General features: G+C 46.5%; 9 protein-coding genes across 9 annotated transcripts; 7 read left to right on the forward strand and 2 right to left on the reverse strand.

The window, feature by feature from the left end:
• Nucleotides 1-1,364: 1,364 nt before the first annotated feature.
• Nucleotides 1,365-1,682, reverse strand: N7469_002501 (uncharacterized protein; the record flags this gene model as incomplete). The annotated part of the gene is made up of 2 exons (XM_056641421.1): nt 1,365-1,385; nt 1,473-1,682. The coding sequence occupies 2 exons, from the start codon at nt 1,680-1,682 to the stop codon at nt 1,365-1,367; spliced, it is 231 nt and encodes a 76-aa protein (XP_056503915.1).
• A 461-nt stretch (nt 1,683-2,143) lies between these two features.
• Nucleotides 2,144-3,874, forward strand: N7469_002502 (FAD-binding oxidoreductase; the record flags this gene model as incomplete). The annotated part of the gene is made up of 3 exons (XM_056641422.1): nt 2,144-2,344; nt 2,399-2,881; nt 2,936-3,874. 3 exons carry the CDS (start codon nt 2,144-2,146, stop codon nt 3,872-3,874), a joined length of 1,623 nt encoding a protein of 540 aa, XP_056503916.1.
• A 1,765-nt stretch (nt 3,875-5,639) lies between these two features.
• N7469_002503 (glycoside hydrolase family 55 protein) lies at nt 5,640-8,262 on the forward strand (the record flags this gene model as incomplete). Its single annotated transcript, XM_056641423.1, has 7 exons — nt 5,640-5,933; nt 5,994-6,080; nt 6,131-6,185; nt 6,235-6,324; nt 6,385-6,527; nt 6,609-8,034; nt 8,090-8,262. The coding sequence occupies 7 exons, from the start codon at nt 5,640-5,642 to the stop codon at nt 8,260-8,262; spliced, it is 2,268 nt and encodes a 755-aa protein (XP_056503917.1).
• A 1,234-nt stretch (nt 8,263-9,496) lies between these two features.
• Nucleotides 9,497-10,314, forward strand: N7469_002504 (putative glutamine-serine rich protein MS8; the record flags this gene model as incomplete). The annotated part of the gene is made up of 3 exons (XM_056641424.1): nt 9,497-9,637; nt 9,716-10,113; nt 10,188-10,314. The coding sequence occupies 3 exons, from the start codon at nt 9,497-9,499 to the stop codon at nt 10,312-10,314; spliced, it is 666 nt and encodes a 221-aa protein (XP_056503918.1).
• A 399-nt stretch (nt 10,315-10,713) lies between these two features.
• On the reverse strand, nt 10,714-11,730 carry N7469_002505 (uncharacterized protein; the record flags this gene model as incomplete). Its single annotated transcript, XM_056641425.1, has 1 exon — nt 10,714-11,730. The coding sequence occupies one exon, from the start codon at nt 11,728-11,730 to the stop codon at nt 10,714-10,716; it is 1,017 nt and encodes a 338-aa protein (XP_056503919.1).
• A 531-nt stretch (nt 11,731-12,261) lies between these two features.
• N7469_002506 (putative APSES transcription factor (MbpA)) lies at nt 12,262-14,872 on the forward strand (the record flags this gene model as incomplete). Its single annotated transcript, XM_056641426.1, has 4 exons — nt 12,262-12,366; nt 12,433-13,079; nt 13,141-14,138; nt 14,193-14,872. 4 exons carry the CDS (start codon nt 12,262-12,264, stop codon nt 14,870-14,872), a joined length of 2,430 nt encoding a protein of 809 aa, XP_056503920.1.
• A 520-nt stretch (nt 14,873-15,392) lies between these two features.
• Nucleotides 15,393-16,996, forward strand: N7469_002507 (glycoside hydrolase family 5 protein; the record flags this gene model as incomplete). Its single annotated transcript, XM_056641427.1, has 4 exons — nt 15,393-15,490; nt 15,564-15,828; nt 15,889-16,269; nt 16,328-16,996. The coding sequence occupies 4 exons, from the start codon at nt 15,393-15,395 to the stop codon at nt 16,994-16,996; spliced, it is 1,413 nt and encodes a 470-aa protein (XP_056503921.1).
• A 343-nt stretch (nt 16,997-17,339) lies between these two features.
• On the forward strand, nt 17,340-20,138 carry N7469_002508 (uncharacterized protein; the record flags this gene model as incomplete). The annotated part of the gene is made up of 1 exon (XM_056641428.1): nt 17,340-20,138. One exon carries the CDS (start codon nt 17,340-17,342, stop codon nt 20,136-20,138), a length of 2,799 nt encoding a protein of 932 aa, XP_056503922.1.
• Nucleotides 20,139-20,430: 292 nt separating this feature from the next.
• N7469_002509 (uncharacterized protein) lies at nt 20,431-21,289 on the forward strand (the record flags this gene model as incomplete). Its single annotated transcript, XM_056641429.1, has 2 exons — nt 20,431-20,535; nt 20,627-21,289. The coding sequence occupies 2 exons, from the start codon at nt 20,431-20,433 to the stop codon at nt 21,287-21,289; spliced, it is 768 nt and encodes a 255-aa protein (XP_056503923.1).
• Between the last annotated feature and the right edge of the window lie 216 nt (nt 21,290-21,505).

Here is a 21,505-nt window from a genome sequence, read left to right on the forward strand (position 1 = left end):
TGCACCAAGGCTTAAATTGTAAGTTCCATAGAGACCTTCGAAGGTCCAAATTCCAACCAACATCACAATAGAAGATATGAAGGATTTGCTTGCATATGATTGCACATGTATTCAATTAGGGTACATGTAGTGTCATAGAAAATGTAGTGTTTACTTTTTGAGCCCTTGAATAGCAGAACCAATTCCTTTGTCCCGATACCAAATTCAATGTCCCGTATAATATCCGAGTCATAACAATGCCATTCGAGCACAAGTCCACGCTACGGAATAAGAGAGCGTTGCAAATTTTTAAATTGAAGCTCTAATGCTGTATAACATTACTGCTGTGGATAACAAACTTGTACACTGGCAACTAACAATGCATCGCACCCACTTCAAGAAAATCTAGAAGCAGCTCGAGGCTGAGGCTTTTCTATTGCTCACATACATCATCAATTCTCCAAATTACGACGATATCCAACTGGCAAAGCTTTCGGGTTCTATCCAATCACTCCAAGTCACCATCGCTCGAGAGAAGCAATAATTTGACGGAACGCAAATTATTCATCTAAATGGCGTCATGGTGATATTGATAATTTGCAAGGTCGTAAATTCTGCGAGGCAACAAGATGCAAGTGTTTCCTTCCGCGGCGCCAACCGAAAATCGGATGTCACTGGAGAAACGTAGATGTACATTCTTGTAGTGATACTGAAATCCACATGTTATTCTCTGTGTCACGGCCCCTGGGTCGACGTATCTGTGCAATAATATGCATAGCGGCAATGACAGCTTTTGAAAAGCTCCAGAGCCATCACATCGTGAGACAGTGTGTATCCATTGAAAAAAGTAGACTTTACAGAGAAGTTTTATAGCATTTGGCAGTCTTCGTCGCAAGTACCACTCACCCTGACGACATCGTAACATCAGCTCCAAGTCTATCCTCAATGGGTGTCATCTCTGCTGAGACTATCATCTAAATTGTCCCCAACAACCGCTTGAAGAAAAATAAACAATCGAGCTTCTATACACACTTTATACAGTAGGATCACGCCCCACATTCGGGCCGAACCACTCAGGCACATCCGCGCCAGCCGGGCCGAGACCGATCAATCCAGGATCAATGCCGCATGCCCCGATGTAACCATTCAATTACAGTGAATGCCCATCGTTGAAAAGGAGGTGGAGATCAACTTTCCAGCGCTGTTTGTTTTCGTTCTATTTAATCATCCCTCAACTTGTCCCAAAATGTTAGTTTGTATTGCATACTCGGCGTAATTTATGGGAAGTATATATCGGGCCCAAGTCTATCGCGATCGTTTTTAATCTTGAACCAGCAGTATATAGTACATCGGCGGAGATGTGGTGATTTTAGCATTGACTACTCTTACTCCCTCATCTTGAACGACTTGAAGGAAGCCGGATGTTTCAAATATACTCTAATGGTTAACTCTCTGCATAACTCACAGTCTTCCAAGGTTGATATCTGACTAACCTTGGCACCTACGGAGCCCTGGAGCAAGCTTGGATTGATATCCTCCAGGATATCAATCCAAGCTTGCTCCGCATCTATGCCAAGAATATATTGTCGTAAGGTTGCAGTGTTCGACCCGTTCAGGTATGCCTTGCGAGCCTTGCACGTAGAGTTCAGAGAGCGGTGTCTAGTATCTTTGGCTGAAAGACCATGCCACGCGAGATTATACATGTTGAGATCATACTAAGTTAGTATGATCTCAAACTAGTAATAACCACAAATTTTGAAATTGTCGCCTGAAATAGCAGACGAGTAAATTTATGACCAGACCAGCGGTCGAAATGCAACGAAGGAAAGACAAGTCATTCGATCCGAACTGCTGGGTAAGAGTTCAACCAATCAGCCGTCTGGACAACAGGTACACTTCTGGCTAGACCAATTCGCTTAAGGATTCGGTCTACCCCAGGACAGCGACGAATGAGGTGTGTAGAACTGTTTCCCCCTCTAATGACTAGCTTCTCCATGCGAACTGTTACCATTTTGGCCCCAGATCGGAGTTCGGCTTAGTAGATCCAGATCAATCTGCTAAGTCTCCTCGAAGAAATAAAAAGAGCACGGAAACTTCCGGGGCGTTTTATTTTTTTTACTCTTGTTCTGCATACGACATTCCACAATTTGTCCCCTAATAGAACATGCATCTTTCATCGCTCCTTGGCGGGCTATCCGTTCTAAGCGGAGTATCCCTTTCTTACGCTAGTTCCCCAATTGAACCGTCAAATTTCAATATTGCCAGCGCTTTAGAGGACCTAGGCGTCGATGTCTCCAGGATCCCGGCATTGAAAGGAATCCATGGTGTCCAGACACGATCGACCGACAAAGCGTGTGCAGCCGCGGTAAGAGTAGCCTCCAAGATAATGAAGGCGCATACCCTGACTTTATTTGATTAGTGTTCAAGTTTGAGCTTTCTTTTCCGCTCTAAAGTCTCCGCTCCAAGCTCAGCTGGATACAGCAACTTCACACACTCTTTCTGGTCGGTACAGCAGGAAGAAGTCCAGCCTCACTGCGTCTTCCGACCCACGAAAAATACAGAAATTAGCACGGCAGTCTTACTGAGCAGACTCACTGGGTGCGAATTCGCAGCTCGAAGTGGTGGTCATGCTGCTTTTAGCGGGGCATCTAGTAGCCCTGGCGGTATCAGTATTTGGTTCAAGGATATGAATACAGTAACTGTCAATAAGGATCAATCTGTTGCCTCTATTGAACCAGGCAATACTTGGCTGTCTATCTACTCAGCTCTTGAACCATATGGACTAGCTACAGTTGGAGGTCGCGCTGCCAGTATCGGAGTTGGTGGCTTTGTCTTGGGTGGTGGTATTTCTTATCATTCGAACTTGTACGGGTGGGCTTGTGACAATGTTGAGAGCTTCGAAGTGAGTCTATTCAGATACTAAATATTTGATCAAACCCATTACTAACACAAATAGATTGTCTCCGCAAGTGGCAAGATTCTCGACGTTAGTGAAACTTCTTACCCCGACTTATACTGGGCTCTTCGTGGCGGTGGAAATAACTTCGGTCTCATCACAAAATACAATCTCTACACAATCCCCGCCCCAAAAATGTACGGAGGATCCAGGACATTCACTCAAAACAACTTTCCGCAAGCGATTGATGCTTTTATCAACGTTGCTCACAATGCTTCTGTTGACCCCCACGCCCAGCAATACATTGCCTTTTTAAGTTACAATGGCACCAATCTTGCCTCTGCCGAATTGACCTATACCAAAGATGTTGCCGATCCTCAAATTTTCAAGGAATATCGCAGTATTCCTGCCGTTGCCGATACATCGAGCTCCAAGACTCTGGTCGAATATGTCAATTATCTCGAGACCTCAAATCCCTTCCATCTTCGCGAAGTATACTGGCCTATCACTGTACGAATGAACAGAGAATTCTCACGCTGGGTCGTAAAGACTTTCTACTCGATGATCCCCGAAGTTGCGAGCATCCCTGGTGCCCAGCCCGTCATCATTTACCAGGCAGTCACTGAGCCCATCCTGAAGAAAATGAGCAAGTTCGGCGGGAACGCTCTAGGCCTGGACGCTTCAAATGGCCCGCTACAAATCATGCAGATTTCTTGCTGGTGGTTGAATGAGTCGGACGATGAAGCTATCTACAAATTTCTCAATAGTTTCTGGGAGAAGGTCATCGCCCAGGCAAAGAAAGAGGGTGTCTATGAGGAATATATTTACATGAACTACGCTAGCATGTTCCAGGATCCTATTTCAGGCTATGGCAAGGCAAACAAGGATCGCCTGAAGAGGATCGCGAAGAAATATGATCCTCGTGGGGTTTACCAGACTCTCCAGCCTGGATATTTCAAGCTTGATGGTGCACCAGTCACTGGCAGTGACTATTTCTAAGTCCCAAGACTGTAAGGCGCCTGAGGCAAGAAATCTGCGAGTTTCAGATCTAATCTAGGAAAAATGCCATATATTAGCAAAAAATGTTTCTAATAATTAGCAAGTGTCCATGATAAATGGTGAGTGTTTCTCACCAGCTAATTTCTCTGCCAAGCGAAGAAGTTTGCTAAGCACTATTAAACAAAATCAAATTTCAGAACCGCACGAGTCTTGACGTTACATTAGATACTAACCTATCTTGTAGCCGTTAGTTCGTAGTAGACATATTCTCCTCTACAGACTGGTGCAACTAATCTTTATAGGTATAAAGATCGCGGGGCCGTCTTCTAAACTTTCATTACTGTTTAGCAAAAAGCTAAATTTTTGAATAGGAATATGGTATGGTTCTTATTTCAAAGTTGAACTGTAAAAAAAGATCTAGTGTTGCAAGACTAACCACATTCATAAGTCTACTCCGTAGCTTCGGAGATTAACTCAATGCAATGCACCCTCCCTACATGCAAGCAACACCCTGTCAGACAGCGCTATTATGGCCCAGTATGCCAATAAGCAGTCATTTCAGGTCTGAATTCGACCCACAAATCGAAGAAAATCTTAGCTTCAAACAAGTGGCGGACTAAAAAACATGAGCGATTTGACGGAGTTTTGCCGATAACACACGCCACAGTCTAATCAGCGACTAAAACTCCCCACTAAAGGCATAAGCGAAATTGACACCAGATCAAAATTGAATAGTGTAGAAGCTAAACAATGCCTTTCGTGATGAGTCTTGCGGTGAAGGAAAAAGAAAGGATGGCTAAGGACTTGCTTCTCTTGGCTATTTTAAGAAAGCTGACAATATCTCTGACTACAAGGTCATATACCGATAAAATGGTGGACCGGGATTATCCTCATTTAGGGCTCTTTTTGCCCTTTTGGCGCTTCTTTCTATTGGATGGTCATCTCACGGAGCTGTCAATCCCGTCTTCGCTATTCTTTCTTCTACATGAAGAATTATGAAACAACGTTGCATACTTTAGTAAATACGTAGTTGAGTTTTGATGATCTTGCGGGTCCCGACTGGAAGATATAGTTGGTCCTCAGCATGGACCATGAAATGAAACAGTAACTTGAAGAACTGGGATAAAACAACATAAGTCATAAAGTGCCCTTATGCTAGTTCTATTGAGATTCTTGGAGCTGAAGTTCCGTATACCGTGCGTGGTACTACTACATAACATGAGATCTTGAATGTTGACCGCTTGTATGCTCTAATTATAAACAACGCGAGTGAGACCTTGGTGCAATTTCGTTTGTCTTCATTCATTACTATGTGGGAATTTCTACTAAGTTGATGCATTAGCGTGCAGTAGGTTCAAGCCAAAGTTTTTCTGCACACCTGCTATATATCCACGAGTCGGTAGTTTGAGGTGTACTAGTATCTGTTCAGCCACTAAATAGTAATAACACTAGTGACCAGCAGGTGCTGGTAGATGATTTTGCACGCTAAAAAGTAAGATCTAATGCGACATCAGTGTAAGTACACCTACTAACTATCTGAACAGTGGACATCGCAATTACCACATGAGACATTAAGTTTGATTTCAAGTTCAAGTGACCTACTGGGTAGGAATTTCCTATTTTGCAAGTTGCTTGGCGTCAGCAAGATATTGGACATAAATATGGATGCTTGACTCGGAACTTCATCCATCATCTTGCCCAAACCAAGAGGAATCGCAGTAGATTTATTCTATTCCTGCCAAGAGTCAAGACTCACGTGGGCGCAATGATGAAGTTCGCAGCGGCGTTCATCCTTCTGTTGGGTGGGGTTTCAGCTGCACCGGCATCCAGCAATGAGAGCATGGCAGCCCATAGTTTGGAGAAGCGGGCTACGAGCTTCTGGTATGCCAATATGGATCATACAGGACAATATCGTGGCTACGCTCCGGACCTTGACCCGGACTATACGTATCCGGTATTCAAATCAGTGAATGCTGGAGATGGAGCTTCTATCCAAGACGCTATCAATTCAGGAAGTAGTGGTACCCGACATGGGAGCTGGTTGGCATCTCAGCCTAGAGTAGGTTCAGCTTCGCTTCTAAGCCTCAGCCATTGATAAAGAAAGCTAATCAATTTGCAGGTCGTGTACATCCCGCCGGGTACATATGAAATTAGCAGCACAATCCGTATGAACACTGACACAATTCTGATGGGTGATGCTACGAACGTAGGTTAATTGATAATCTAAAAAAACGCTCTTGCTGACACTTCAACCAGCCTCCTATCATCAAAGCTGCGGCCGGATTCTCTGGGGACCAGATCCTGATATCTGGTGAGTAATCTTCTGAAACGTCACTTGCATTGCTAACAATTTGATGTAGGACAGGATCCCACTACTGGAGTCTCTGGGGAGCTTTCGTTCGCTGTTGGTCTGAAGAACCTGGTTCTTGATACTACAAGCATCAGCGGAGGTAAGATATTCTCGGTCATATAAAAACTATAGTGTTTCGATTAACGCTAATAATTTGAAGGCAATGCGTTTACAGCACTATACTGGGGCGTCGCTCAAGTGGCCCAGCTGCAGAACATCAAAATTACAATGGCCTACTCTTCAAATGGCCAAGGACATACTGGTATACGTCTTGGTAGAGGCTCAACCCTTGGTCTTTCTGATGTCCGCGTCGAGCGGGGCCAGGCAAGTCTTTGAAAGATAATGTCTTCTGAAATATCATAATAACTGATTGTATTGAAATAGAACGGTATATGGCATGATGGTCACCAACAAGCGCTCTATAAGAGCATTTATTTCTATCAGAATACTGTCGGTATGCTGATTAGCGGAGGAAACACCATCAGTATAATTGCACCCACATTCGACACATGTGGAACAGCAGTCAGAAACACCGGCGGCTCTCCTTGGATTGCTTTAATCGATGCCACGTCCATTAACTCTGGAGTGACATTCGTTACAACGGTCTACCCGTCTTTCCTCATTGAAAACTTGAACAAGGACACCAATTCGGATATCGCTCAAGTACCCGGGAAAACCGTTTTGGGATCCCAAAGCCACGTTGATACTTTCACGTACGCGAATACTGTTGGCAGAGATCCTAAATATGGAGCTCAAACTTCCACCAACACTCGACCCTCTGTCCTGGCGCCAAATGGAAAGTATCCCGTCCTGCCTGCCCCCAATTATGCCGCAAATCCCGTCTCGGATTTCATCAACGTCAAGGATCCCTCTCAGAATGGTGGTTATACAGTACTTGGTGACCACTCCAAGGATGAATCTGGCGTCCTGAACAGTATTCTGCAATATGCCGCAAATAACAACAAGATTGCCTACTTTCCATTTGGCAAGTACCGGGTTGATTCTACTCTCTTCGTCCCTAAGGGGTCTCGCATTGTTGGCGAGGCCTGGGCAACCATTACAGGCAACGGTGCTTATTTCAAAGATTCGTCTAGCCCCAAACCTGTTGTTGCGATTGGTAATGGCGGTGACGTCGGTACTGCCCAGATCCAGGACATGCGTTTCACAGTATCTGACGTCCTGCCCGGTGCTATCATCGTTCAATTCAACATGGCAGGCTCCTCACCTGGTCAAGTTGCTCTCTGGAACTCGATGATTACTGTTGGTGGTACTCGTGGAGCAAGCGCGCTTACTAACTCTTGCCGTGATGCTAGCAATGAATGTAAAGCAGCCTTTCTGGGAATGCATTTCGCACCTACATCGTCCGCGTATGTGGAGAATGTATGGAACTGGGTTGCAGATCACACCACAGAAGACTTCGATGGCGGTTCTAACATCGCCGCGAAGGGCGGAGCACTGATCGAGTCTACCAAAGGTACTTGGCTACACGCACTAGGCAGTGAGCATTGGTGGTTATATCAGTTGAATCTGCGAAAGGCGAGCAACGTGATGATTTCAATGTTACAAACAGAGACAAACTATGACCAGGGTGATAATGTTCGACAGATTCCCCCAGCACCGTGGGTGGCTGATGTCACTAACTGGGGAGACCCGGACTTCTCATGGTGTAGTGGAGGAGATACTCGCTGCCGAATGGGATTCGCAAACTACATCAATGGAGGGTCCAACATCTATACTTATGCGTCTGCTTCATGGGCATTCTTCAGTGGTCCAGGCTATCAGGCCTGTGCAGGTGCCTATCAGTGCCAGAGTAAGTGAATGTCAATCGCGCATTAGGCCATGGTCCCGAAGCTAACGTTTGTCAGACTATATGCACTGGATTGCTCAGACTCCCTCAAATCTACAAGCCTTCGGTCTTTGTTCGAAGGATACTTGGGCGACTCTGAGGTTGGCGGATGGAACTAATATTGTAACCCAGGATGGATTTACTGGGTCATGGCCAAATACAGGAGGTGATGTTGGTCGATATACACCATAGTCGATCAAGAGGAATAAATAGTTCTCATAACGGCCTCGAAATTTCGAGGCCTACGCTAGTAATTACTAGCTCTGTCCATTCCTATCTAAGTTAGATCTTGTCAAATCCTCATGGATGAGAATCAGATTACGGCCAGGAGAAAAAGAGATTGCTATTTCATCCTAGAGCTCGCTTGCGTAGGACCCTAATCATCTTAAACCAACGAAAGAATAGACCGTGCATGGTGATGTACGCCGAACGTCTATTAGGAAATTCTTTTCTGAGCCGGAAAGCCTTCATGATAGCGATAGTAACGCAACAAGAGAAGCCAGTATATATTAATTCAAGGGAATTTGCATACATGAAGGGACTGGGGCTGAGCATAGCTAAGTAGCCGAGGGCCACCCACAAATGCTAGTCTTGTTCGAGCTAAGCCCACACTGAATACGCTGCCCAGGTGGTGAGCGGTAAAACCTCGTTTCCAAGTGGCCATTAGAGCGCCGAGGCAAAAAAGGACCGGATGAACGGGACTGCAAAGAAATACGGCGGTGATTTATTAGATTTGATCGTGCATATCTAATAACAAGGGCTTCCCAGTTGGTATGTTTTATACAAAGCTTATCCCTCGTATTCATTTCCTTATTTGGCATTGGACCCTGAAAGAATTCCACTGTGCATAGTTCGTACTCGTAATACCATTTCTCCACACTTCGTAGACGGTTGCTTGATATGTCTTCGGCCAATTGGGTAACTTTTACTCTGAAATTATCTGATAATAATAAGCTACTAGTATGCCTTGGCATTATCTGCATGTAATGCGTGGATGTATGCAAGTGCCCGTAGGTGCTACGTCACGCCGCCTGTCAATCTGCAAATGTGGACCATTGAGTATCCCAACATTCGATCTGTTTACTCCGATTCAAGTTTGTCCCAGTCTGCTAGTAGGCCTGTTTGATACTTTTTTTTTCAGTGATGTAACATACTAAATGGCAAGGAAAATAAATTAAACCGCCCCCAATTTTACAAAAAGCCAATTTAGGACAAGAAGCGCGGCTGGTGTGCGGAGGCTGTGCTGTCGATCCAAAAGTGCAGCGTGGTTGGCCTGGTTGAACGGCTGATCGAGGCGGTGCTTCCATTATTGCCCCGCAGTCATTTGCTTACGACTCTATTAATTTCCCACGTTGCTCATTCCTCTTTACTCTTCTCTCATCTCCTTGGTCGTCTTCACTTTTTATTCACAGAAGCAAATCAGATCATGTCGTATTACGGTGGTCCGCCTAATCAATACGGAGGGGATTACTATGGCCAGCAGGGCCATCAGGGCCAGGGTCAGGGTTATTATCCACCTCAACAAGGACATAGCGGTCCTCCTCCACAGGGCTATTATCCCCCTGACGTAAGTCACCGTGATAATAATTGATCATGATACATCATCATACTGCAGGGTGTCGGACAATGCGCTGATCATCTATAGCAGCAACAACAGGGTTACGGCCAGCCTCCGGCTCCATACGGCCAACACGGCCAACAGGGCTATCCTCCTCAATATGGCGAGCAATATCCTCAAGGTGGCCAATATTCCGGGGGTCCCGGTTATGGTGCACCTCCTCAAGATAGAGGCCATTCGCCATATCCTCCACAAGGACCTCCCCAAGGTGCAAATGCCTCATATTACGGCAATGCACCTCCTCAGGGGCAATACGGACAAGCTCCTGGTCCCGGCGGTCCCGAAGGTGAAAAGGGCCTCGGCTCGACGCTTGTAGGTGGTGCTGCTGGTGGTTTTGCCGGCCACAAGATGGGTGGAGGGTTCCTGGGAACTGCAGCTGGAGCAGCTCTAGGTGCTGTTGGTATGAACATGGCAACTCACGAATAGTAAGTTTATCCCATATATATTACTGCTAGTTAGTTTGCTCTGTGGCTAATCAGGGGATGTTTTCTGTGAACAGCAAGGATCACAAGAAGAAGCATAAGAAGGAGAAGAAGGACAAGCACCACAAAAAGCACAAGCATCATAAGCGCAGTTCCAGTTCATCGTCTTCGAGTTCGAGTAGCTCATCTAGTTCGAGTGATTGAGTTGCTAGTTGTGGGTTTGCTTATAGGATGGGATGTTTCTCTCAAGGTTCTATGATTATTTCTGTTTCTAACGACACCGTATTCTTATACCCAGTAATTAAATCGTATTTCCATAAGGGAAAGGCTATTGAATTTATCTCCATTGCTGTTTCTCATTCTGGATTGTTAGAGTATGATTCGAACTACATAAGAGGGAGTATACTATACTACACCAGTGCAATGTATCTCGAAAGTTATTTGCATTGCAAGTGGTTTATCGTCCAGTGGACTGCATTATTGACTCGGAGCCTCCAATAAACTGAATATGCACCAAAACGAACGCCACGCTGATGATTAAAGTAGTATACACCAAGAGTTAATAATATACAGAAGACTTTTTGAGTTTATGCGCACAGTTGCTTAAAGTTGCGGGGCAGCGTTACTTTTGCGCCTCTGGACTGACGCTTTTGCTTCCCCAAAAATGGCATCCAGATCTGCTTCAGGAAGCACGTAAGAGTTCACCGATGGCACTGGTTTAGGTGTATCCCAACTAAATTGCATTTTGTCGGAATACGGACTCCGGTACATTCGAGGAACCAGGGCTGAAATGCGCCTCCATTGACGATGCATAAATCTTGACGTGAAAATATGCGGTCGACCCAAAACATATTTGCGGAATGTATGGCTCTTCTGAGGACCGTCAACTAGGAAATCCAGAATAGCATCATCAGTAGTAGGCCGGGAGGAGGAAGCGGTGGAGGGTATCTTCCTTCTCTTCACCGGCTCCCAGGGAATAGTTCTTGCCAATAAGCCATCTAGTATGCCAAGTTCTCTCTCTGGCAATGGTGGATAGAGGCAATCTAGTGTAGTCTGATACCATTTTTTGCGGATATTCCTCCGACGCACTAATGGCACTGGTCTATCCCAAGAATTCTTCTTTGGTATAACCGGCTCGAGTTTCGTTAAACGTGGCCGACGACGAGATGTCATAACCACTCCATTATGCATCTGAGATTTGACGAGATCCATCACGATCTCTGGAGGTTCCCATCCATCGTCATATTGAGCTGGCTGTGCAATAAGCGCTTTCACTGCTTCAGTATCCTTTGGCACAGGAGGTTTCAAGAACTCATTTAACAACTCATGTCTCCGCTTGCCAATTCGACCATATGAGAGAAACAAGACTTTTTCTAAAGGACCCTGATACCCTTCATTGGCTCTTCGTAATACTGAGAGTCCATGACGGGCTTGCTGAAGCTTTTGATTTTGAGGGCGGCTCGTGCTCTCTGAGACGCGGCGGTATCGGTCCACGACATATCCACGCATATAAGACCTTGCAACGGGATCAGGTAAATAAGTACATTCCCGCAAAGAAGCACGCAAAAGATGCTTCCATGGAATATCCGAGATCCTCGACGATGTCAAAGTGGAGGCCATTTAGATCGACCATCCAACCAAAAGAAAAGGTTGCCAAAAGTGCGTTTCGGCCTAAAACGGCGAAGACGCGAAAAAAAAAGCCTTGGCAAAAAGCGTGTCACGGGACAGACGCGCCTTTCTCTCTTTCGCCAAACCCCGCGACCTTGAGATCAGTCTTGCATTACATTGATCTCCCCCTCGATCTGTAAATTTTGACACATTCCAGGTCTCATCCCCGGGTTTGAGACGATCTTGTATGGTTCTTGTTTAGGCTTGTTGCGCTTTCCCGTCAGAGGGTGGTTAGCCACACGCGCCTCCTTTCGCCTCGCGTCTAAATCGGTACGTCTCCCCACTCACCATTCCGACCCTGGCCATGTTTGCTAGATGCTGATCGGACTTGACTGGGTTGTAGCAAGTTGTACTCGAGGAGTAATATAGCATCGACGAACACATTCACCTAAGAAACGTCCTGAAACGACTCTCGGTTACTGATATCAGCCTCCTCACGCTACTTCCCGCCCATTCAAGGGCTCACAAATGTCCTCGTTCAATATGTCTAACGGTGCTTTACGCGGGAGTTTTGGAGGATATGATGGGCAGAATGATTATGGGTCAAATATGTCATACCAAGACGAATATAAACCACAGATCTATCGCGTTCGTCGTTTCGATCAATATACAACGCACATGTGCTATTTCGCTGACAATACTTCACGATACTAGGCGGTTTACTCCAATGTCTCCGTTTATGAATTGGAAGTCAATGGGATTGCGGTTATGAAGCGTCGGTCCGATTCCTGGTTAAATGCTACGCAGATTCTGAAGGTGGCTGGTGTGGCCAAAGCTCGACGAACAAAAACCCTTGAAAAGGAGATTGCGGCCGGCGAGCACGAGAAGGTTCAAGGTGGATATGGAAAATACCAAGGGACATGGGTCAATTACCACAGGGGGGTGGAGTTATGCCGAGAGTACAACGTCGAAGATATGCTGCGGCCCTTGCTCGAGTACGATATGGGCCCCGACGGCCCCGGTGCCCCTTCACAAGGAACATTGGATACACCTACCAAAGAACAAGCCATGGCTGCGCAACGGAAGCGATTGTATAGTGGTGCGGAGAATCGGAGCATGTCCCAGCCCCAACAAGGAACATTTTTCCAGAACATCTCACGGACCGCCGCGACAGCTGTCAATGCGATCAGCAAAGCTCGTTTCGATTCGCCAAGTACCAATAGCCGTCGTCCAAGCGTCATTCGCAAACCATCTCAATCGCAATCTCAAACACAATCACAGTCTCAATCGCAGTCCCAGTCCCAGTCACAACAGATGAGCAGCCAGGAGTCTGGTATGGCGTTCAGCAGCCAACAGAGCATGTACATGTCGGATAGTGGATTCAGCAGTTTGCAAAATCGGTACCAGGCACACGATGATCAGGATGACTTCATTGAACCCCCCTCGCAAACGTGTTCGCTCAGAATCGCATCACGGTGTGCCATCCCTAGGCTTCCACCGAGAACCGTCTAACTTATCTATGCATGAGCCCACTCCAACGGAACCAAACGACTCCTTCTATCAAGACATGGACCTTGCACCCCCGCCACCGCTCGACGATGGCCAAAAACGTGGTGCTGAATCCATGGCTCCCGCCTCGGACCCTGAAGGTTTCCAGAAGCAAAGGTTGATTATGACTCTTTTCCTCGACAAGCGCGTTAAGGACTTTTCCAACCACCCTGCTCTGATGCAGTTGAGTGGTGAGGATCTTGAGATTCCTCTTGATGAGTATCGAAACAACGCCCTTCACTGGGCTGCGATGCTTGCACGAATGCCACTGGTGAATGCACTGGTAGCGAAAGGTGCGAGTATCTCTCGGGTAAATTTGGCGGGTGAAACTGCTCTGCAGAAATCAGTGGGAACTCGCAATAATCTTGATTACCGAAGCTTTCCCCGTCTTCTCCAAGTACTAGCACCGACTATCGACATGGTGGATTATAGTGGGCGAACCATTCTACACCATATTGCTGTGATGGCGGCGACTGGTGGTGGTGGTCATGTCTCCGCCAAACATTATCTTGAGTCCCTGCTGGAATTCATCGTTCGACACGGCGGCATCGTTGCTGCACCCACCAATGGCGAGCATGTGCAAAATGGAACATCAGGCAGTGATGTCATTTCTTTGGGGCGTTTTATTTCCGAGATCGTCAATCTGCGTGATGACCAAGGTGATACGGCTCTTAATCTGGCAGGTCGTGCACGATCTGTACTCGTTCCACAACTTCTTGAAGTCGGCGCAGATCCGCATATTCCTAATCACACCGGACTGCGACCTGCGGACTATGGCGTTGGTGTTGATATGGTTGATGGAAACTCTCAATCACAAAAAGGTGACACCTTTATTGATCAGCTGTCCAAATCGAAGAAGGAGATCCTCGAAGGTAAGATAATCACCTGATAATAGTTGAACTCAATAGCTAAATCTTTCAATTTAGCCGCAATGTCTCAGATCAGTACGATGGTCGAGGAAGCACTTGGAGGGATTGACCGTGATCTGGCTGCAAGCTTGACCCAAAAACAAGAGAAATTCGACCATTGGCATTCAAAGATTCGCGAATCCGCCAAGGCTCGCCAGATCGAGCAGAAACAACTTGATGAACTGAAACGCAAATCGTCGGATCGGGTGGAACTTGACCGTCGTATCAAGAACCTGGAACGGTCCTCCGAGGACTTGTTGGCAAATTTGAAGGGTACACCGGGCTTTGACGCTTCCAAGGTCGTCGTTGTTGGTAGTGCAGACAAGGGCTGTGGGGTAGATGTCGAGACTTTCGAGAACTTATTCCCGGACTCTTTCGATGTCTCATCCGGTTTCTCCAAGCAACAAATAGCTTTCTTGGCAGGGCTTTCAGCGCCAGATGCCCTCGCACACCGTCTGAAATGCTACCAAGGCCTTAATGGTGGTCTTACAGCAGAGGTTGATACATTGAAGACAAAGAATGCCGTATTGGGTCAGAACTATCGACGCATGGTAATGGCATGTACGGGTTGGAGCGCGGAACAAGTGGATGAGGCTGCGGAAGGCTTGACACAATGTGTCAAGGAATTAAACGATAACCCCGTCCCTGAAGACGAGGCAATCGAAATATTAATGCGTGATCGCGGGCAGGATTGGTAAAAAGCTGCTCATCAATCCCTTCTTCTTATGGTTTTATTTCTTCACATGAGCGTTCGGGCGGATTTTCAGGACGGCGTTAATTGCATTTTCCTTTGTACGATACAAATACCCGGGAGGTTCTCGACTATAGTCGATTTGCATGTGTTGTAACTATCTCTGAATACATGAATGACTCTTCTATGTATAATCTGCTCCAAGTTCGAATTGACAAGGATGATGTGCCGGGATGGCGTACAGGCTAAAAGCCGTGCAATTAACCGGCATGGCGTATCAATTGGTTCTGGCTAAAGCCATCAAGAAGACTTGTCTCTGCCAAGATCATTCGATTCTGTAGTTCCCCGCGTTCGGTGTCTCTTTCGCGGTATTCCCAAGGGCTGCATGGTAAAGGGTTAATACTGTGAGCGGGTAAACTTCGGATTCGAGTCTTATTTATACCCTCCCCGTGTCGCTTGTCAACCGGTTTCCCACACATTTTCTATATGCAACCTGATCACAACCATCAATAACGATCAAAATCAAAATGAGCACCGGATTTCTCCATGTGGAAGGCGACACAGTCGTCGACGAAGATGGGCACTCGGTCATCCTACGAGGTGCAGCTCTTGGAGGTTGGATGAAGTAGGCATTCCTTGCCATTGCGCTCTGCTTCAAGTTATCAGCATGAAACCTCTACTAAACCATCATGAACTAGCATGGAAAACTTTATTACCGGTTTCTCCGGCCACGAATCTCAACACCGAGCTGCAATGAAAAAGGTTCTCGGTCAGGAAAAATATGAATTCTTCTTCGATAAATGGCTTGAGTACTTCTTCACAGAAGCAGATGCCAAATTCTTCGCGGAGTCGGGATTGAATTGTCTTCGGTTACCTTTCAATTATCGTCATTTTGAAGATGATATGAATCCGCGAGTCTTGAAGGAGTCTGGTTTTAAACATTTGGACCGAGTTATCGAGTTGGTTAGTATAGCTTTCGCTCGCCAACGGCGAATTCAACTGCTAATCATGTGTGATTAAAAGTGTGCTTCACATGGTGTCTATACTATCCTTGATATGCATACTGTCCCAGGAGGACAAAATCCAGACTGGCACTCTGATAATCCTACCAATTACGCCGCATTTTGGGATTATAAAGATCACCAAGACCGTACAGTTTGGTTATGGGAACAAATTGCTGCCCGTTATAAGGAGAATCCCTGGGTAGCCGGTTACAATCCACTGAATGAACCGTGTGATCCGGAGCATGTGAGGCTTCCTGCTTTTTACAATCGAATTGAAAAGGCCATTCGTGCGGTGGACGAGAAGCACATTTTATGGCTTGATGGGAACACCTTTTCAATGGAGTGGAAGGGGTTTACCACCGTTTTGCCAAATTGCGTTTATGCAATGCATGATTATTCAGTATGTCTCTTTCCACAGACTAACTTTATGAGAATCCTCCTAGAACTGACTACTGCAGTCGATGGGATTTCCCACTGGCGAGCGATTCAAGGGAACGGCCGATCAGAAGGAACGCCTGGAACGACAATATCTTCGCAAAGTAGAATTCATGAAGGAGTACAAAACACCCATATGGAACGGCGAATTCGGACCCGTTTACGCAGACCCTAACTTCGATCACGAAGCCGAAACAATTAATCAAGAACGATACAATCTTCTCGGCGAACAACTACGCATCTACGACAAGCATAGCATTAATTGGTCCATCTGGCTTTACAAAGATATCGGACTCCAAGGAATGGTCTACACCAACCCAAACTGTAAATGGAACACCACCATCGAGCCATTCCTGAAGAAAAAAAGAGAATTCTGGCTCGATAAGTGGGGTCTTCGTCCTTCTTCTGAACCAGAGTCTGTATTGAGGCCTTTGGTCAATTGGATTGACCGTGTCAGTCCAACGGCCAAGAATACGTATCCTACGTCTTGGAATACGGAGATGCATGTCATGCGTGGTGTATTTAACACATTTCTTGCTGCATCTTTTGTGGATGGATTTGCGAGTCTTTTCGAAGGAATGAATGAGGATGAATTGGAGGAATTGGCGAGAAGTTTCCATTTTGATCATTGCTTGCAACGGGAGGGGTTGAATCGAATTCTGAGGGACCATGCGAAGGTTACTAGTAACTAGTGAGGGAAATCATGCCTCTGTGTTTTCTGTAATTATGGGGGGAATTCAAATTGCATTCCGTTCGTTTTACCTTTCGCAACTATTCATGTTTTGAGCTGCAACTGCATATCTTTGATAATTTGACGTGGGGTGATCGTGGCAATACTAGGATATAGTTCAGCTTACCGTTGCACACAATTAATACCACGCACCAATTACCCCTCTACACACGCTATCGATAAAGAAAAATCGAAAAGATCGCGGGGTTTCGCACTTTCAACTTCAACCTCAAAAGACCCCGCGGAGGTTTAACGACAGATTGACGCTCAATAAATCGAACAGTTCAGTACCCCCCCTGTTCGAGATGAGCGAATCTATCCTTCCCTCCATGCTGAATGGCGTCTTTGATGCCCCTCTGAAAGACCAATATGATCCCGTTCACCTCACCTCCGAAAACATTGTCCCTATCATCGAGCTACCACTAGCAAAGAAGCTCTTGGGTCACGATGCCTCTGACGACGAAACCGTTTCGAATATTGCCAATGGCGACACCTCTTATACCTCATTTGTCGCCGACCAAGCCCGCGCCGCCCTCAAGACACCACCACAAGGATTAACCCTTGAACAAACACAATCGCAAATTCTACACCTTGGTTTGGCCGCGCTTTTCGCTTTCTTACAGTCCAATGTCACGGGCCCTCCTCTCGACTTCAACTCGGCTGAAACCGTTCTTCCCGCTGTGCTACGAGCTGATATCGCTACCACTCGCTCCGTTCGAAGCAAAATCATTCGCGAATGGTCTGTCGATGGCGAAGCTGCCTACAAGCTTACACCTAACCCGGAGCTATTCTCAGTCGCTAAAGCTCTTCTTGCCGATGTGGAGCTCTCGGGAGCAGTTGCGGCAAACACTGCTCGCATGCGCGTCAACTTTCTTCATCAGAAGATGCTTTCCGAAGTTACCAGCCCATTGCAGGATGCGATTTATAAGGACACGGAAGTGCTCGTCAAGGCAAACTTGAACACTGAAGATCTGAGTCGCTTTTTGTTGGAGCGTGCAATCATTCACACCCATCATGGATTTGACGGAAAGGCACGGGCAGACATCGACGAAGCGTCTAAAATTCGCAATTTCGAATTTGCTTTGACGGGACAAATGGGAAAACGCACGAAGTTCCAGGAGCGCGATACCAGTCAGCTTGTTATTCTGGCAAAGAGTGCCGATGAGACAACTGATTCTACTACGGTCTCTGGTCCGAAGAAATTAGATTTGAATGATGATACCTTGCTAGAAGCTATTTCTTTCGCCGACAAGAAATCTACAACTGTTCAGGATCAGCTTTCTCCCGCGCTCCAATCAGTTGACCCCAACAACCAGCCTATACTCAATCCTGTTGATTCTGCTATTCTGCTCGCCATGGCTTCTGCCATCACAAACACTGCTCCAGAAAACGGACTCACCCGTGAAGAAACCCAACCATACGCTACTCGAGTATTGGAGGGTGGGAGCTCTAACTGGCAAATTTATACCGAGGCATTACTTCTTCGAAGTAGAGTAGAGGGCTACCGGGCTCGCACAGTTGAGCGAGCCGTACTTCAGATGCAAGCACTTGTTGATCAAGTTATTGCAGACACTGCTACCAGTGATTTTGCCGCTCAACAGCCATCGTCTGAGCCTACAACTTTCCTCCCTCGACCTGAACAGTCCGAATCCGCTCCGGCTGCTAGCCGATTGGAGTATATTTGGATCATGAATTTCTCAACACGCTGGAAGTTGGAGTCCGAGCTTGCTAAACGCTGGGTTGAACTTGGCGGTCTCCGAACTGCTCTTGAAATCTACGAGAGACTTCAGATGTGGGCTGAAGCCGCTCTCTGCTACGCTGCTACCGAGCGAGAGGAGAAGGCCAAGGCCATGGTGCGTCGTCAGTTGTACGAGGCCACTGGCCAAGACGAAGATGACGATAATGAGCTATTCGAAGGCCCTGAGCGGTCACCGCTTCCTGCCGATGCGCCCCGTCTTTTCTGCATTCTCGGAGATATCGACAAGGACGAAACATTTTATGAGCGTGCTTGGGAGGTGTCTGGTCAACGGTATTCTCGCGCTCAGCGATCTCTGGCCCGCCATTACCTTGCGCTCACACCACCTGCGCTTGAAAAGGCTGAAGATGCGTATCGAAAGAGTTTGCATATCAATCGTCTCAACCACAGCTCTTGGTTCGCTTTTGGGTGTGTTCAACTCGAACTTCAAAAATGGGGAGATGCCGTCGATTCATTCACCCGTTGCGTGCAATTGGATGATACCGACGGAGAAGCCTACAGTAACCTCGCAGCTGCCATCATGCGCCAACCAGAGCAAGAGCACAAGGTCGAGGTTACTATCGACGAGAGCACAGGCGAAGAGATTAAAACAGAGACAGATCCGCACAAGCGTAAACGCGAGGCACTGGCCGCTCTTCAACGTGCCGCGCAACTCAAAAATACCGATGCTCGGATTTGGGATAACGTCCTGACGGTAGCAGCCTCAATTCCGCCTCCATCAACACCATTCCGTGACGTAGTCACCGCACAAAAGAAAGTCATCGAAATCCTCGGCGCAAAGAAGGGCGAAAAATGCATCGACGGCCCGATCTTAGCTATGCTAGTCGAATTCCTCACAACCGCCTTCGACTACGAATCTCTGACCATCGAGTCCGACTCCGGTCCAATCATCCGAACAGGAACCATTCCCGGCCAAATTCTCTCCCTCATCGATGACAGTGTTGTCCCTCTAATCACCCACTCTTCTTCTCTCTGGCGTCTAGTTTCTCGTGTCGAAATGTTCCGCAACAGACCCAGTGTCGCTCTGGAAGCTCAGGAGAAGGCCTGGCGTACTGCCGTCACCGCATGCGCACAAGGTGCATTCCAAATGGGTGATGAGAAGCCCTGGTTGGAAGTCGTTAGTGCTACTGAGAGACTTGTTCGTGAGGGATATGCTCGATACGGTCCTATGGATCGGGAGGGTCAACCGGAGAACCCTGATGGCGAAGTTGAGATGGTTGCGCGTGATTGGAGATTCAAGGCGCGCAGTGCTATCAGGGGAATTATGGGTAAGGGTAAGGATTTCTGGGAAGACTCCGAGGGGTGGAATAGATTGAAGGAGTTGCAGAGTGAAGTTACTGGGAACTGAGTACTACTATTACTAGTAGTAATAGATTATAGATAGCATAACTTAGCATATTAGCAAAATGTGGCAATAGATTTATTGGCCGTGTCTTCAATTTGTAAAGTGATCACGGAACGGAAGATCGTGTATCTCCGATATATCTGTAATTACATTACACGCAATATCGGAATGCAGTTCCAATTCCCAAGTCTACTCTTGAACACTGCAGCTTCTCACATAACATCCTCTTTGCCTTCTCCCTCGTCTTTTGCTTAAAAGAGACCAGACAGAATCGAGTTTCCCACTACAGCCAGCTATGTTTAGGCACCCGAGACAGACTGAGCCTGACAGGTTCTCCATGAGACTTAGCGACATACTTCACCCTCTTGCTGTGATTCCTTGGGGGGGCACTCGCCATGTGGTATCTAGGGGTCCCCATTGGCATTGATGTAAATTCTATCTTTATCTGATCTGTCTTCTTTTGAATGCTAACAATAAATTCATTACTTTAGGATTCCATGATTGTGGTGCAAGATGATGACTATGCAGACGCCATCGAAAAGCTTGAAAACGCAGGATTTGTCCGAAGTTTTCCAATCCGTGGACCTGCTCCCGAAATCATGGAATCTCTTCCAAATAAAGAGCAGGTTTTAGAAGAAGTAAATGCTGGCTACCAACGTTTCGACCGATTTTGTGCAGTATTTGATTATCCTCAGAATGATTCTGCAGAAAAGTTCATGCAGGTATATCTGTTTCGGAATTCTTTTGCACATATATTTCCAACAGATACATCCAGTTTTTCAAACCGATCAGAAAATACTGTGTCAACCATACATTTCCAAGATTATGGCAATTTATACTATCCACTGGAACCGATGTTAGTGGAAAGTTTTGTCAAAGCTGCAATCGACGAAGAGACAGATATTGGGTTTTCTGAAATTGGTTTTTCCGCGTGGGACGAAGAATTGATATCTTACATTTCTATGATGGCCGGATATCTCGAAGTTGAGAACGATATTCTCGATCTGTGTCCGGATAAGCAAGCAGTGGACTGGTACAGTTGTAACTTCGGTCGAATTCGTGAGACCAAGTTCGGCCCTCTCGATCATCGCATTTCAAAACGTTTAGGCTCAGGGAAAGAGATGCCAATAGATATGAGAGGTAATCCTCTTTGACAATGCAACTGTGGTGTGTGTTCTACAATATCCAAGCTACATTTATCAAGGCATAGTCCATATTGAGGGAGTCGAGTGCCTGTGCCAGCGTTGAAACAACAGTCCTCAGTTCATCGTGACTTAGCGGCGCCATTGTATATTTTCTATCTCAGACTGTATATATATGTAAACACGCTATCCCACCCTGGATGATCGAGCATCTAATTGAGATAAACA

This window comes from Penicillium citrinum (genome assembly GCF_028827155.1).
Source record: "Penicillium citrinum strain IBT 23319 chromosome Unknown utg000002l:1.0-3833315.0:1.0-3834789.0, whole genome shotgun sequence".
NCBI lineage: Eukaryota > Fungi > Ascomycota > Eurotiomycetes > Eurotiales > Aspergillaceae > Penicillium > Penicillium citrinum.